At 37.2% G+C, this 14953-nt stretch overlaps 1 protein-coding gene across 1 annotated transcript; it reads left to right on the top strand.

Moving 5' to 3' along the window:
- Positions 1-1149: 1149 nt before the first annotated feature.
- On the top strand, positions 1150-14805 carry plgrkt (plasminogen receptor, C-terminal lysine transmembrane protein). Its single transcript, XM_020629774.3, has 5 exons — positions 1150-1294; positions 1717-1818; positions 11443-11573; positions 12519-12628; positions 13273-14805. Exons 2-5 carry the CDS (start codon positions 1738-1740, stop codon positions 13398-13400), a joined length of 450 nt encoding a protein of 149 aa, XP_020485430.1. The 5' UTR covers positions 1150-1294; positions 1717-1737; the 3' UTR covers positions 13401-14805.
- Positions 14806-14953: the final 148 nt, after the last annotated feature.

Here is a 14953-nt window from a genome sequence, read left to right as displayed (position 1 = left end):
ATAACCTTACTGCCTTTACTCTTGTTACTACTTATTAAGTGTTAAGTCTTTTATGTAACCCAGTAAACTCAACTGCTGCCCGTCTTGGCCAGGACGCGCTTGAAAACGAAATTCTTAATCATAATCAGACCTTTCCTGGTTAAATGAAGGTAAAATAAAAAAAATAAAAAAATCTCAAAGATTAAACAGATTACATTTCTATACTTGTGGGAAAGGTTTGATGCACATGATCCTGGCTGTACAGACATATTTTTAATGTTTGGATATGTTCCCTAGCATTTACACACATGCAGTACACTGTGATGTGAGGCTTGTATAGGCCTACTGTACAGTATACTTTGATGGAGTTGCACGATTACTTTTTTCCCAGCGAATTTGTGAACCAGGTGTTCTTAAAGGCTAAGTGTGAAAGTAGCTTGTGAAATACATAGCTTGGCTTGATATGGTTATCAGTAGCGTGAATATTTTCACTTTGACCTAACAAGTCAGAACGAAGCAATAAAGAAATGAAAACTCTTTCACTAAGTTATATTTGTACTGTAGCTTCCCACATAAGAACCCTCATTTATCCATCATATCAATTTATCCTGTGCACAGTGCTTGTGCAAATTCCAGGTCAAAGCATTTACATCAAATTTATACAGACATTAAAAATTGTACTTTAGAATCAGTTCAAGTCAGGCCATAAATTATTTAGTTTTTTTTCTCTTAAACCCCTGAAATTTGAAGCCTACTCTTGGAGTTTTGTATTATTCATAGGCTAATCTTCAGAAATGACTAACTACTCTGATATATACACATTTGATTTTAATTGCAAACAAGCACCTAACTGAGAAAAAAAAAAGTATTTACCTCAAGCTACCCTATCAAACCTATGAGTGACCTGCAACCACCAGAGGGAGCCATTTCCCATCGAATTGCAGCAAGGCCAGTGTGCATGTGCGCATTGACTGGTGACAAACACCATACTTCTTCAATACTTCTTCAACAAACGCACGTTTTGTAAACTCCATAGCTCTCAAACCCACATTTTGTGACGCAGAGCAGAGGCATATTAATGTTTGCGACCTCCTATTTTTATATTTTTACGTTTTATTTCGAAAGTTGGACCGGAAGTTGTTGGGGTTTTTTTTGCAGTGACGTCACAAGTTATTTGACAGATCCGTAGTGAGGAAGTGAGCAGTCCTTAAGGGTTCACACACTCGTTTGTTTTGATAGACACATGTCCTTGAACACTCGTTAGTCCCGCTGATGATCAATATTCTGACATTTTACCGTCTTCAAAGTACATTAGGTATGTAAAACTTTTAATGTTAGTAAGTCAAGCTACCACTCAAGGTCACAATCTGAGCTAATCAGTTGAAGCATGATAAGTTATTATAGGAAAGTTATATTTACTGCCCTATAGCTAACCAAATTCACCCAAAGGAAAGCCCACAAAGAGCCATACCGCTGGTCGTTTAACGCTTGCTAATGTTATTTATTGTTAGTTGCTTGCAGTAGCAACATTTGTGACTGAAACATTGAAATGAATCGACTCAGCTGCTGTAGCTGACAGCTGTATGTTACACTTGATTGAAACACTAGAAGTGCACTGTTGAAGACTGTTTTCATGCCGGGTTTACAATGAGAGTTAGGCCTAGTGGACGTAAGATTTATACTGATGTTCTGTCTTGTCTTTCTACTCAAGTTCATTTTGAGTTATTGTGTCTCCAGGTCAGCGACAACATCGCCAACATGGGGTTTCTACTGTCTAAATCCATGGATGCCAACTTTAAACAGCAGCAAGAATTTATGCTCCATAATGCACGGCTGCAGGTTAGTAAAGATGCGGACACTCACACCATATCAGAAAGGTCATTGCTGAGGAATCTAATTTTCTATGTTCTAATATCCTACTTCCTGCACCTGCATCCTTGTGTTACCTGTGCCAGATGGGACATGAAATTCAGTTTTGCCATTTGTGCTTAAAGTTCATGTCCAAGATCTAAAGGGTCCTGATTAGTGTCTCTTTTTTTTTTTTTTTTTTTTTAACATATTGGACCTTGCTTACAAATAAATCTTTATAGTTAAATTACGACTTTGAAAACATGGCTCCAGGAAATACTCCAGTTGATCAGTCAGAGAACTCTAATAGATATCTGGCAGATGGGTTAAAAAAAACAAGAACCACCCCTCAGCTTTTATGTTTATTGATCCTATATATTTTACTTGTTGGCCTGGGCTTCTTTCTTTCTTTTTGAATCACAAACAAGCTTCTCTTCTCTCATCTCATCCCTTCTATTTTGAGACCAAAGATTTTATTGCGCATATTACTTTTTTTGTTAAGTAAACATAGGATTTCCATTTTTTTCGTCTCCTCTTTGAGGCCAATCTTTTGTAATTTATTCATGCTTGCAAGTAGCTGAGCAGCAGGTGGGATGTGTGACTGTCATAACACCAATAACATTATCCGACTTATGCCCAAAGGTATGTTGTGTTTTCCGCGCCCTTATTTTCTCCTGTTCCCCCAGCTGTACAAGTGGTAGATGATGACCAATCTTACTCATTGATGGCAAAGGTTTGGTATTTGGGTTTTAGGGCACCCTTATTTAGGCCATGACTTTGACTCACAGGTAAACATGAGGTACATGTTCAAACATTGCTGTTGTGGATTAACTTTGATTTATTCACTGAGCTAAATGCAGAATATTTTGATATTTATTAACCATCCATCAATTTTTATTTTACCTTCATTTTACAGGGAAAATATTCTCATTAAGCTAAAAGGTCACTTTTTTAAAGAAAATCCTGGCCAAGACAGCATAAAAAACGTTCCAGACAGAGACCAAAGACAGACATTAAACAAATACGACATCAATCAACAAATCAGAAATATTAAAACAGGTTAACATCCATTATCTACACGGCGGGGTACACCCTGGACAGGTCATCAGTCAATCTCAGGGCTGACATGTAGAGATAGACAAACACTCAAGCTCACACGCACAGGCAATTATAGAGTCACCAATTTATCTAAGGAGAATTTCTTTGGACATTGGGAGGAAGCCAGAGTACTTGTGGGGAATTCAAGCATGCACGGGGATTCCAAAGATGACTTCTTTTCTGTGTTGTCTGTCCCATCTCTCATAGCTTGTTGATCACTAATAAAGTCTTTGGATGTGGCGTGTGAACCTCAGAGTACATATTAAACATTTCTTGCAAATGTTCATGAGTCATACAAATACATCCATATTCTTGGGTTTATTTGTATTACTCATGTTTTGAGGTGTTTGTATGGACGACTGTTATGTCTGCTTAGAATATGGTTGCCCCTCTCCCCCCACACACACCTTAAATGGTTTGTCTTCTAATATTTGACTGCTGAAAGAATTGAAAATAAAGCAAATAATACATTATAGAAGGACTTAATTTTGTACTTTTCCAAAAGAAATGTAATATAAAGAGTACACACATTTTCAGAAAACCCATAGTAGTACATTTGAACGTAGGGTAATTCAAAAAACAGTGGCTCATCAGATATAGTTTGAAAAATAAAAACAATAAAATATACAAAAATAAAGATGGTTAAAGTTTCTTACTTTTGTACACACCATTTACATGACAGATTAAGAAAGTGACTGATTAAGACAGTGACTTCACAGATTAAGAAAGCAATAAGGTCTTTCTGTCTAGAAACAATTACAACGGGAAAATCCTGTAGTTTTAAGTTACACTTCGAGAACAGCTTGAACGAATCACCAAATTTGAGATGTTAGAAACCCTTGGATGCGTTAGCTAGTCTGCATTGGGGTGCCTATCATATAATGCCTTGTTTGTAATAAGTAATTGTGAAATCTGCTCACACTTAATTCTTGTTATGATTGAAGCAAGAAGTTATAAATGCATTAACAACTTTCTTGTTATGTAGGAGTGACATATATTTTTAATACTAAACCATGGGCATGATTTACTAATATAAAAATGAAGGACAATAACATTTTACACTTCATGGTTTTGTTCACTACAAGTCTTGTACAGAGCGGAAAGTTAAATGGCTAAAGCACTGGGATCAGGTGGACAAATTAAAGGGACCAAGAATGGTACCCTGAGGAACCCCATAATCTAATTGGACATGAATTAATTACAGATTGTTTCAATCCATTAACCCATTAATCCATTAATATCATATTGAAAGATCAGGATTTTGTAATTTCTGCATTTACAATACCTTCAGAGTGTAATCTGAAGATATATTTTTTTAAAGTGCAGCAAGATAAAAAACAAAATGGTTAAGAAGTAATGCTGAAGAACTAAAACTGTGTTTGGTATTGTAGGTTCCCCCCTCCTTCTACATTTTTGTTACATCTCCTTCATTCCCTTTGCTCAGTATGTAGACCGTGATGATTTGGGTGTATCAGTTCAGCATGTATTGTCCTGCTCTGGTAGCTTTTATAAAAGGTCAGTGACTTTCCCGCTTACGTTTCACCTCCTCTCTCACTTTCTCACTTTCAGGAAGGACTCGCCGTGGCTCATTTCTTTCTTTCACTTTTTCTTTGCTGCTTTTTCTAGTCACACTCTCAATTTTAGTTGTGCAGTCTTCCGCTGCTTGTCCAAGCTTACCTCCAGATCTATTTGTCATCCCTTGTGATGTTTCTACAGAGACATGATGTTGTCTACTTTAAAAGTACACAGAGAGCTTCATTTAACCCTATATTGCTTTGTCAGTTTTATAAATAACTCGTTCCATCAAAAACTGGTATGAAAAAAAGGTGTAAATAGACCATAACAGTTTAAAATAATAAACAACTTACAGATATTAAAAAATTGGCTCCTGAGCATTACAAATCTCAGAAAGAATTTGCAACCTACTCAGAATGTTACAGGTCAGTGTTTTTGCCAGAGATGCACCGATTGCAATATCTGGCTGACTGATTTCAGATTTTTTAATTGACTGACCTGCTGATAAAAATTTTGGACAATTCTGGTTTTCTTTCTTTAAAGCTCTGTAATTGACAGCAACACCAGTCGTTCCATCAGAGCACCGTTATTTATGTCAATGAGGGTACCGACTGAAATGTGTGCTTTACAACAACTGATTAAAAATTCTAGACCAGAAAGAGTAAGAAGAATCATGTTTGTATGATTTAGGTAGAAATTTAATTTCAATTAGCACAAAACTTTTTAGGACTAAAAATGTTTGGCATTTGTCTGGCAATAACATACCAAAAAAAGAGCCTCTGATTGAGTCCACATTTAGTGATTTGGATGTTCAATGTGTTTGTGTTCACAGCCGTGCAGTTAGAAGTGGATTTGGTAGATGTGTGGGTTTGTGGATTTGATGAGTTTGTTCCTGTTGTTGACTATGAGTGTGCTGAAGTAGCAGATGTAGCAACTTGTCTGAGGCTTTGATAAAAGGGGAGTGGTAGGTGGGGTGCAACAGAGAGGGTGTTCGGTTTCCGGATGGTGGAGAGCATCTGTTGGCAGAGTTTATGATTGGTGTTTATTATTGGGGTGATCTGGAAAGCTGAGTTGAATCTCCAGGAGGATTGTCGCATATTTAAAACTTAAGTCCCTGTATGAGTTGTGCATGTCAGCTTTTCTTGCTTCTTTCTAAGGATGTAAGTCCTTAGCAGCAGGAAGGAAGGAGGATAAAAACTGTAGTTATTTGTTTCATTTATTACATAAGAATTCTAATAATAATGAGAATATGAATAGTACCAGTAATTACTGCATTTGTAGCATTTTTTAACAAAAGATCCAAAGTGGTTTACAATTAAATGAGTAAAAAAAGGTATTTGAATAAATACAAGATACCTGTGCCCAGTCAAAGGAAAAGCGCTCAGTAAAGATATCCCCCATCCCCATGAAATATGAAAAATAATCAGTTAGAAGAGTCTGAAGAGACTGTTAGAAAGGGAACAGAGAAGGCCGTTAAGGCTACAGCTACAAAGCAAGAGCAAAACAGAAAGTCAGTGTTTTAATGATGGATGGGACATTTAACTGCAGCTCTTTTGATATTTGAAAAAAACAACAACAACAAAAACTGATAAAATAATCGAGAAAACTTGCAGATATTTTTGATGTTCCAGACTCTCACATGAAAGGATCTGCTGATTTTCTGGTCATCTGTCACTGCATTAAATATCTCGAAGTTTTGGACATTTTCGTTAAATACAGAAAGAAATGTAAGGATGTCTGCATTAAACCTGGAATATGCCTGCATTAAGCCATTTTCAAAACTTTTTTAAAAAACTCACTGCATTGCTCAACACATTCTCTTAAAGAGACTTATTTCATGTTAGGGATACTGTTGTTTTCCCTTAAAGGAAGCAGGTAATTTTTATATTTTCAGTTTATTGAAACCAAACATCAAGTATCTCTGGTGTGCTTCCTCTTTCAGATAAGAGCAGGGATGACATCACGAGGTGACGTCTCTCTCTTTCTCTGACTGTGTCACTAGAAACCCCTCATTAAACATTTCCCTGAGGACGTATCTGCTCGATACATGAATGAATAATTTCCCCTGAAGTCCCTGGGTGAGAGTCTATTCGGAACGTGTTTAAATCTTTGACTCATTAACAACACCCGCTGATTTTTATTGGTGGTCTAACTTTGAGTGTGCTTTTGTTCTCTAATTATTCTCAGCTGACCCCACATTTAGAGAACAAACACTGTTGTTTCCTCTCGTGTTTTCTTTGTCGACTTTAGTATGAGCGTGAGAAATACTTCTTAAGGGATTGTGGGTTTATTCTTCCTGAAAATGTCCACAGTTAGAGTCAGCACAGTTACAGTAAGGCATCCCAAAGTTTCATGACAGAGTAAAAATATCGACTTAGAGAATACAGAACCTGTTATGATTAGGTGATGACTACAGATGCCTTCTCTTTATTGGTGTAACCTAGTTTTGTAAGAAAGGGATTTCTTAGAAGGTACATATTTTATTTGAAAGACATTAAAGGTAGAATAAGACTGAAACTACCTCTGCTTTTTATACGTTTGTTTTTTTTGGCAAAAATCTGAAGATATTGAATGAACTCATAATAAGACACATTAAAGATAAATCTGGATATAAGAAGTGTAATGTGAACAGGGATGTAATTAAATGTAGCAACCTCTGTGTAACTCAATGTCATATAGATTCATAATGTAACTGAATCTGATGGTAAGTAAAGCTGTGACGTTCAGCTCTTAAACCAGTTTTATAAAAACATAAAGTACAACAAACTCATTGTATATAGATGTATGTTATACTTTTGAAAACTGTATGAATAAACAAAAATCATTCTACCGTTTGAACCCCAACAAGTATCACAGCACGCCTTAAAAACAGGTTTGGTCGGAATTAAAGGTTGATTGCTTTGTTAGTACAAGTGCCATTTACTGTTCTTTTAACAGCTATTGACTTCAGAGCCAGGTGATTACTGTTAAACCCCGGCTGAGCCGGTCTCCTCATTTCACATGTTCATTTTCCTCTACGTCGGAACTTTACTGAAAGCCAAGGATTGAGTCATCAAAGAGCCCCACATGATGTGTCTTGTGTTATTATCCACAATAGCTATTTGATTACTGCTCTAACTATTTCTGGTTTTAGATTTTACCAGCTGAACTGTAGTAAGATTCTTTGCAAACAAACAAATATGTAGCACAATTAAAGAGTTCTGTACAGTTTTATATAAATTATGACCTTTTTCAAGCTGGGGTCCGTGTTTAACGGACAAGACAGTGAGACAAGTTAACATTTTATCAAAGTGAGGAGGATCAGTGGAGCAAAATGAACTCTACAAACGTTGGTTGGCAAACTGGGACATCAGGAAAAATAAACATTTAGATGGATGGATAGATGGATGGAGCAAAAATCATCAAATTAAACTAATCGCTGTTGATTGCTGAAATACAAATTGTGTTTGCTGGTGAACATTATCACTCCTGAGTCTCATGGATAATGGCCACTTTTCTGTCACCAAACAGCTGCTGTCTGGAAACTAACGCGTCAATACTGCGGGAGGGCGGACTCATCATCCATGTTCCCATTTGTCTGATATCAAGTTAAACACATTTCGTGTTGGGAGTTGGTCAGACTGAAGCCAACTCCCTTATTAAACAAAGTAAATGAATTATGACTCATTCAGGCTCCCATACCAAACAGCCTATCAGTGAAATCTCTCTTCATTCTGTGCTCTCTACACGCTTACATGTAGAAAATGAATTATTTAAAGGCAGATGTTTTGCAGAGTTGCTGCCAGGCTCACATCAAAATTTCTTTCTAATTCTTGCCGTTACGTGTATACAAGTGTATACACTGTAGGTGCAGATGATCATAAGCCTCTGATGCTGCTTCAAATGGACATGCATCGATTGGATCTGCTAATATAATATATTTGATTCCCCACCAAAGAAATCATCCTGTGTCTTCTTGTTCAAACAGCAGCTTAAATGGCAATAAATTACTGTATTAGCTAACTACTGGTCACAGCAGCAACGAAGAACTTATCTTATATAAACTATAAAGCATTAAAGACGTGGTGGGCTCCTTCAAAGACAGGGTTGGTCATTTTTTTCAGATACACTTTTTAAGATTTTGGCTGAAATTGTCTTTCCTGACAGAAATGAATAAGTCATGTGCTCCGTAAAAGGAACAAAGAAACTGTAAGTGAGGGGCGTGGCTTTTGGGGGAGCACAGAGGGGAGTGGGTGGGTGTGTAGACGGAGCACTGAAGGAATGCTACTTTCAAAATCTTGCTAGTTTTCAAAAATGACCAACCCTGCCTTTTAATGTAATGTTGGTCAATGCTAACTAAATGTCCTCTTTTCCTACCACATGAAATAAGTCAGATTCTTTTGAATATATTTTAAAGTTCAAATCATTTTAACTATCAAAACACAAAATAATGGAGTGGGTTTCATGTTAATAATGGGGGTTTCTCTGTCAGAGAACAAAGGTCTTAAGGAGGGGCCACCGGCGAAGCTACTGCTAATGCTAGCTCGGCTTGTTTTTGGTTTAGGATTCTCTCTGTGAACAGAGCCAGGCTTAAGATTAGAATCATTTAAAGAGCATACATGTTTATGAGAGGACAACTGTTAAAAGATCATGTACAATCTCTCCATATCATACTGATATACAGTATGAGGGGAACTTTTAGTATGCCAGTATCAAAGACAAGGTATCAGGAATCAGTCAGTAGCCAAACATGGGATCTGAGCATGTTGTAAAATGCACTGTACAGTTATTCATAGTTAAAGTGAAATACTTGCAACTACTGTGGTGACTTATGTAGAGGTTTGGCATATAGGGTACTATACCAGAATTTAAACATAGATATGATACTCGTAAAACTCTAAAAATAATGATACCTACTTAGATACCACGGCAACAATAATAGAAGTCCTGGGCTAATAATGGGTATTTTTTTGTTTTAAGTAACAAAAATTGCAAGCGCACACTAAATCACATACAAATTTAAGAAACACTTTGGTATTGAACGTTGCAAACATATTTGTGCATTTTAGACAGTGTTCTCTCTCTCTCTCTATCTCTCTCTCTCTCTCTCTCTCACTTACAGTAGCTCGTGGTTAAAATATAAGTTTTCACTACTACCAATTATTAAATTATCTGACATTGTATTGTTTTACAAAACTTGGTATTGAAACATTTTTATAAAACAAATCTTGACAGTTTCAGTTTGCCAGAACTCATTCACTGGTTTTCAATACAGACATTGAAGTGGCCTTTCATCTCACTTTAGCCTCAGCTCGACACAGTGTTCATTATTGTTCGTGACCCTGCACAGAATAAAAATCAAAAATCAAAATGTTTGCCTCTGACATGTAATAATTTTTTTTTATAATGGAGTCACTTATTTGGTGCTGTGGACCTTTTTTGTTAAGGATTGCATCATCAGTTGGGTAGCACCACTTTCCTGTTAAGTGGCAATAAAAGCTCATCTTTGACATGTTCATTTAATGAGAATAAAGGCTTTTAAATGAGAATGTCACTCAGTCAGATCAATGGAAGCTCTCTGTGCATGTGAGTGAGTGTCAGACAGGAAACAGCAGACAAAAAGACTAATCAGCATGGACGCCTTGTGGTTCCTCTGACCCTCTCTTGTTCCATCTCACTGTCTGTCCGTCTGTTTACACTTGCTGTCATTTTAATTGCATGACATTGTCAGATTTGACTCTCCCCAGACCTATCCATTAGACATGTTGAGAATATACTGTTAACTGGAATAATGTAAACTGATAATGTTTTCAACTGGAGCTTTGGGATATTTGTGTATGCTTCGGGTTGAAACACCATTTTCAGATATAAACTTGTTCCATAAGCATATCAAATTTTAAAAACATGTTCTCCGTTAGATTTTCTTTATCATTATTGTTGGTCCTCTCTGGTTGTTTCACTTGAAGATACTAGAGCCCGACCGATTAATCAGCCAGCCGATATTAGCTTATCCAGGCTCTTTCTTTTTTTTGTTTTCTCTGTTAGAAGAGTTTTTCTTTCTTTCAGCCTGTTGAATGTTGAAGTTGTAAAAAGGAGCTTCTCTGTGTCTGTCCTTGTTGCAGAGCAGACTTTGGTTGCCTCGTCTTGTACCCTCTATCGTCTTAGTCACTACTTCACTCATCAACTTATGTGTTCGATCCCAGCCGTCACCGACCCTCCCTCCGATTACGATGTACTATCGGTGTCGGCTAATTTTTTCACAGATATAAGCCGATATAACTAAATTTATTTACCAGTCAAATAGCCTTTCATTTCGGTGTCATTGTTTTAAACTAGCAGTTCTCTTTTACCAGTAGAGTGTGCTATAAGGATCACAACAAGCATTGTCTCTGTCCAGTGGTAAAGCTCGTACATGTGCGGTTACTTTCCATTTGCGTAATCTTGTGCATTTGAGCAACCATTGCAATAAATGTGTTTTTAGATATATATGTGTATATATATATATATATGTGTGTGTGTGTGTGGCCTTCATCAGGGTCATCTCATATTTTTTCTTAGTCAAATTTATCGAAATGATTTCTATTGATTGTTTCATATTAAAAAGTTACAGTTTGAATTCCTAATTCCTCTGCACTCATTCAAAACTTACAAGCTTATATTCATATTTTGGGATTTAAATGGTTAAGATCTTTATATATAAAGTAAACAAAATCTGTAGACACTTTCCTTTGAAGTATTATGCAGTAAAAACATCTCCATATTTGGTCGTAAAGGTTTGATATCCATGGTGTGTGTGTGTGTGTGTGTGTGTGTGTGTGTGTGTGTGTGTGTGTGTGTGTGTGTGTGTGTGTGTGTGTGTGTGTGTGTGTGTGTGTGTGTGTGTGTGTGTGTGTGTGTGTGTGTGTGTGTGTGTGTGTGTGTGTGTGTGTGTGTGTGTGTGTCCGTGTGTCCGTGTGTGTGTGTGTCCGTCCGTGTGTGTGTGTGTCCGTGTGTGTGTGTGTGTGTCCGTGTGTCCGTGTGTAGATGGAGCGTCAGATGCTGATGCAGAACCAGATGAGAGAGCGACAGATGGCCATGCAGATCGCCTGGTCAAGAGAGTTTCTCAAATACTTTGGCACTTTCTTTACGGTGGCTGCAGTTGGACTCACTGCAGGGTAAGTTTGGTATGCAACAACTGCTTTAACAGTTATTTTATCTCCAACAACGGTAAACTCCCCCACTTACACCTTTCGCGCCGTTATCAGTCGCAACATGATACAATGTTTGCCACACGCACACACACTCAGGCTCAGGGCTCAGTGCGCATGTGTGTGTGGATGAGGAGACTGAGTGAGGGGAGCGAGTGAGTGAGGGGAGCGAGTAAGAGTACGAGGTGAGTGTGTGTGTGTGTGTGTTTGCCCCATACACACACACACACACACACACACACACACACACACACTTGAGTCCCCACAGTTCGCCAAGTCGGGTGACGAGGCTTTTATAGGTTTGGTGACGTGGGGCTGCACTCCTATGTCATACTGTACTCCACACAGCTGTTAGACTTTTTCAAACAGAAGGGCAGACACTACGCACATTTCTAACACAATATTTCAAATTTCAATACTTTGTACTCAAATGTCGAGATTAGGACTTGAATTGATCCATAACACTACTTAATACTCAAATACAGAGGTTTATAGTTGAAAAAAGTGGTTTTAGGGCTTAGTTACTCTTTAAGTAATCATTTCGGTTGTCAGGAAACCAGAATTTGAAAGTTAAAATGATAGAAGTCCCAGTCACCCGATATTGGGTAATATCTTTTATTTAATCCCCAGATCTGCAGAAAAACTCAGACACACTGTTTGAATGTCTTAAAAGCACAAATACTCTAAAGCTTTGGTTCTTTTTGATCCTATGTGTTGTTAAAATAACGGATATTGTATTAAATTGAAACACGAGGTTTAGGGCTGTCGGATGGCCTGCTGTAACAGTTTTATCACACGTCCCATGAACAGAATCTCTGGTCCTCGAAAGCAGGTGGCCCAGATTCAACAATCAAAGTGAAGGCATATGTTTTTAGTTTTAATCACATTTTGTCCTGATGATTTTTTTTCCAGTGCCATTAAAAGAAAGAAACCCGCCCTATTGGCTCCCATCATTCCTCTGGGCTTCGTATTTGCCTTCCAGATGGACAGTGCCTATGGGGATCTTATTTATCGTATGAGAGGTAAGATGATAATGCTGTTATCTCTGTTATCCTCATCAAGCTTTCAACTTGGCTAGAAATAATCAGCTCTATGTTTGCAGTACATAAACACATTATACACAATGTTTTTATCATTACCTCACCTACTTAAACACCTACTGTTTATACTAAAACTACATACAAGTAGACCAAGTCTTCCCTTGTCACTCTCTTGTGTGTCCTTTAGTGACCAAATAACCACAAAAAGCTACAAATGTTTTTTTTCTAGCTTTCCTTGTTGTGCTATTTATGTTTTAATATTATGTTTCTCAGCACAAACATTTTGACTGTGTGACATGACAAAGGTTTTTTTTGGTTTAACTAAGCCATATTTACACCCAATTATTCTCCAGATTTTTTCAGACTCTAAACTAAAAAAACTACAATCAAATAAATACACTCACACTCACCCACATTCCTGAACCTCCTTTGTTTCCTCTGCCAGTAGTGCTCATCTGGAAAGTCACAAACCCAATATTTGATGTTAACAAGCCACAGCAAGATAAACAGATTAAAATAATACAACCCCGCTGTATGTAAAGTAAAGGATGAAAATAGTTGTTTTTTTAGACACATTGTTGACACAACACATTGATTTCCCCCCCCCCTCCTCATTGCACCTTCAGGGGAAGCTGAGAGTATCATGATGTCTGAACACAACCGCCTGGACCTTCCTCACGGGACTCCTACTTTCGATAGCATAGAGAAGGCTCGCCGCGCAAAAAGCAGCCTCGCCGCCTTCTTGGAAAAATGACCTGAAAGAAAAAATGATAATTGTCCAGTGGATGCCTTCACCCGTTCTGCTTTTGCTTAATCATGAAAAAATTGACTGCCTTGTTTTGAACTTCATGGAGTCCATGGTTTGCACTAATTCTTTATCATGGATATAATGGATCAAATATAAAGATTGTGTTCTGTTTCTTATTGTCCAGCTGCATCATTGGCCTTTTTTTTCAGCACTGAACTTCTGTTCTCAGTATTTGAAAGAGCAGAATGATTGATGCAGAATAGCAATCCAAATCCAAATATCAGTTAGCAACTACACTGTCAATGCTGCAGTGTATCATGAAAACAAACCTGTGACCCAGATATTTCCATCAGTTAAATGTAGCCTTCATAACATCACTGACTCAGGCTTTAGAATTATCCCTCATCCAGACTTCATACTAAATCTATTCACTATGTACTACATGCATGTTGTCATAGTAAACCAGTCATAACAAAAATATCACCATACCTTGCTAGGCAAGCTACAATATGTGTGATGTTAAATTTCAGTCAAACTGAAGCATCTATCGATCAAATCTGACACAAAGAAATGAAAAGTGTTCCTAAGATTTTCCCCTTTCTTATTTTTTTACTACCAACATTTTGTTTTCTTGCTGTGTGCAGCTCCTGATCATATATAGAGTCTTTAACAAACTTAAGAATGGTTTTAGCTTGCTCACTGTCTGGATTTAGAATACAGCGTAAGTCTCAACAACTTGAACTCTGCGTGAAACATGCCTTCAGTTTAAAACTAGGGAGGATATATTTGACCTCTAGAGGGCTGAGAGACTCAAAACACACTTACAGTAAACAGTCAATATTCCCATCTTAATTAAACCATATGACTGAAGTTTTAGCACTTTGAACTAATGTTGCCAACTGGCACTGCAGGCAGGCACCAAAGTAACATGAAAATCTGAATTGTGTAAAGTTTTCCATCATCTGTCTCATTAAAATGTAATGTTCACACTTTAAGATGGTTTGCTTAAACTCACTGGATAATCTCAACAGCAGCCGGGTGATCCAATCTTAGTATCACAAATAAAAGTGAATGGACTTTTGATGATGCATTGCAAACATGTCTCCAGAAAGCAGAAGACTACTACCCCTAAAATGTATCACAAAATGTTTGGTATTCCTAAGTAAAAAAAAGCACATTTGTAAAGTTGAATTTGAGTGTTAAGAATCTTATTGCCAACGCTCTCGTTTTCATCGGTGAACGTTTAACTTTTATATTTTTTTGTCAGCGTTGTGATGGGTGAATGTAAAATATTCTGAGGTGCTGATATTTATAAATATAAAGTATATTTACCATCGTTTTAAGTCATGTTTGACATCATGGATAGTACATAAAAATGGAAAATCCAATAAATAAAACAAATATCACAGAGGCTTCCTCCTCCTTGACTCATCTTTTACATAAAGTAGCAGCATGTTTCTTTTTAGTGCCTGAACCACCTTAATTTCTATTCTTCAAAGTGCACAAAACGTCATAACATCCTTCCAATAGTTTGACTGAATAATGTGCACATTCACACT

The sequence above is a fragment of the Labrus bergylta genome, chromosome 17, assembly GCF_963930695.1.
Source record: "Labrus bergylta chromosome 17, fLabBer1.1, whole genome shotgun sequence".
Lineage (NCBI taxonomy): Eukaryota > Metazoa > Chordata > Actinopteri > Labriformes > Labridae > Labrus > Labrus bergylta.
Note: the sequence above shows the minus strand (reverse complement) of the source record. Positions and strands in the feature narration are given on the sequence as shown.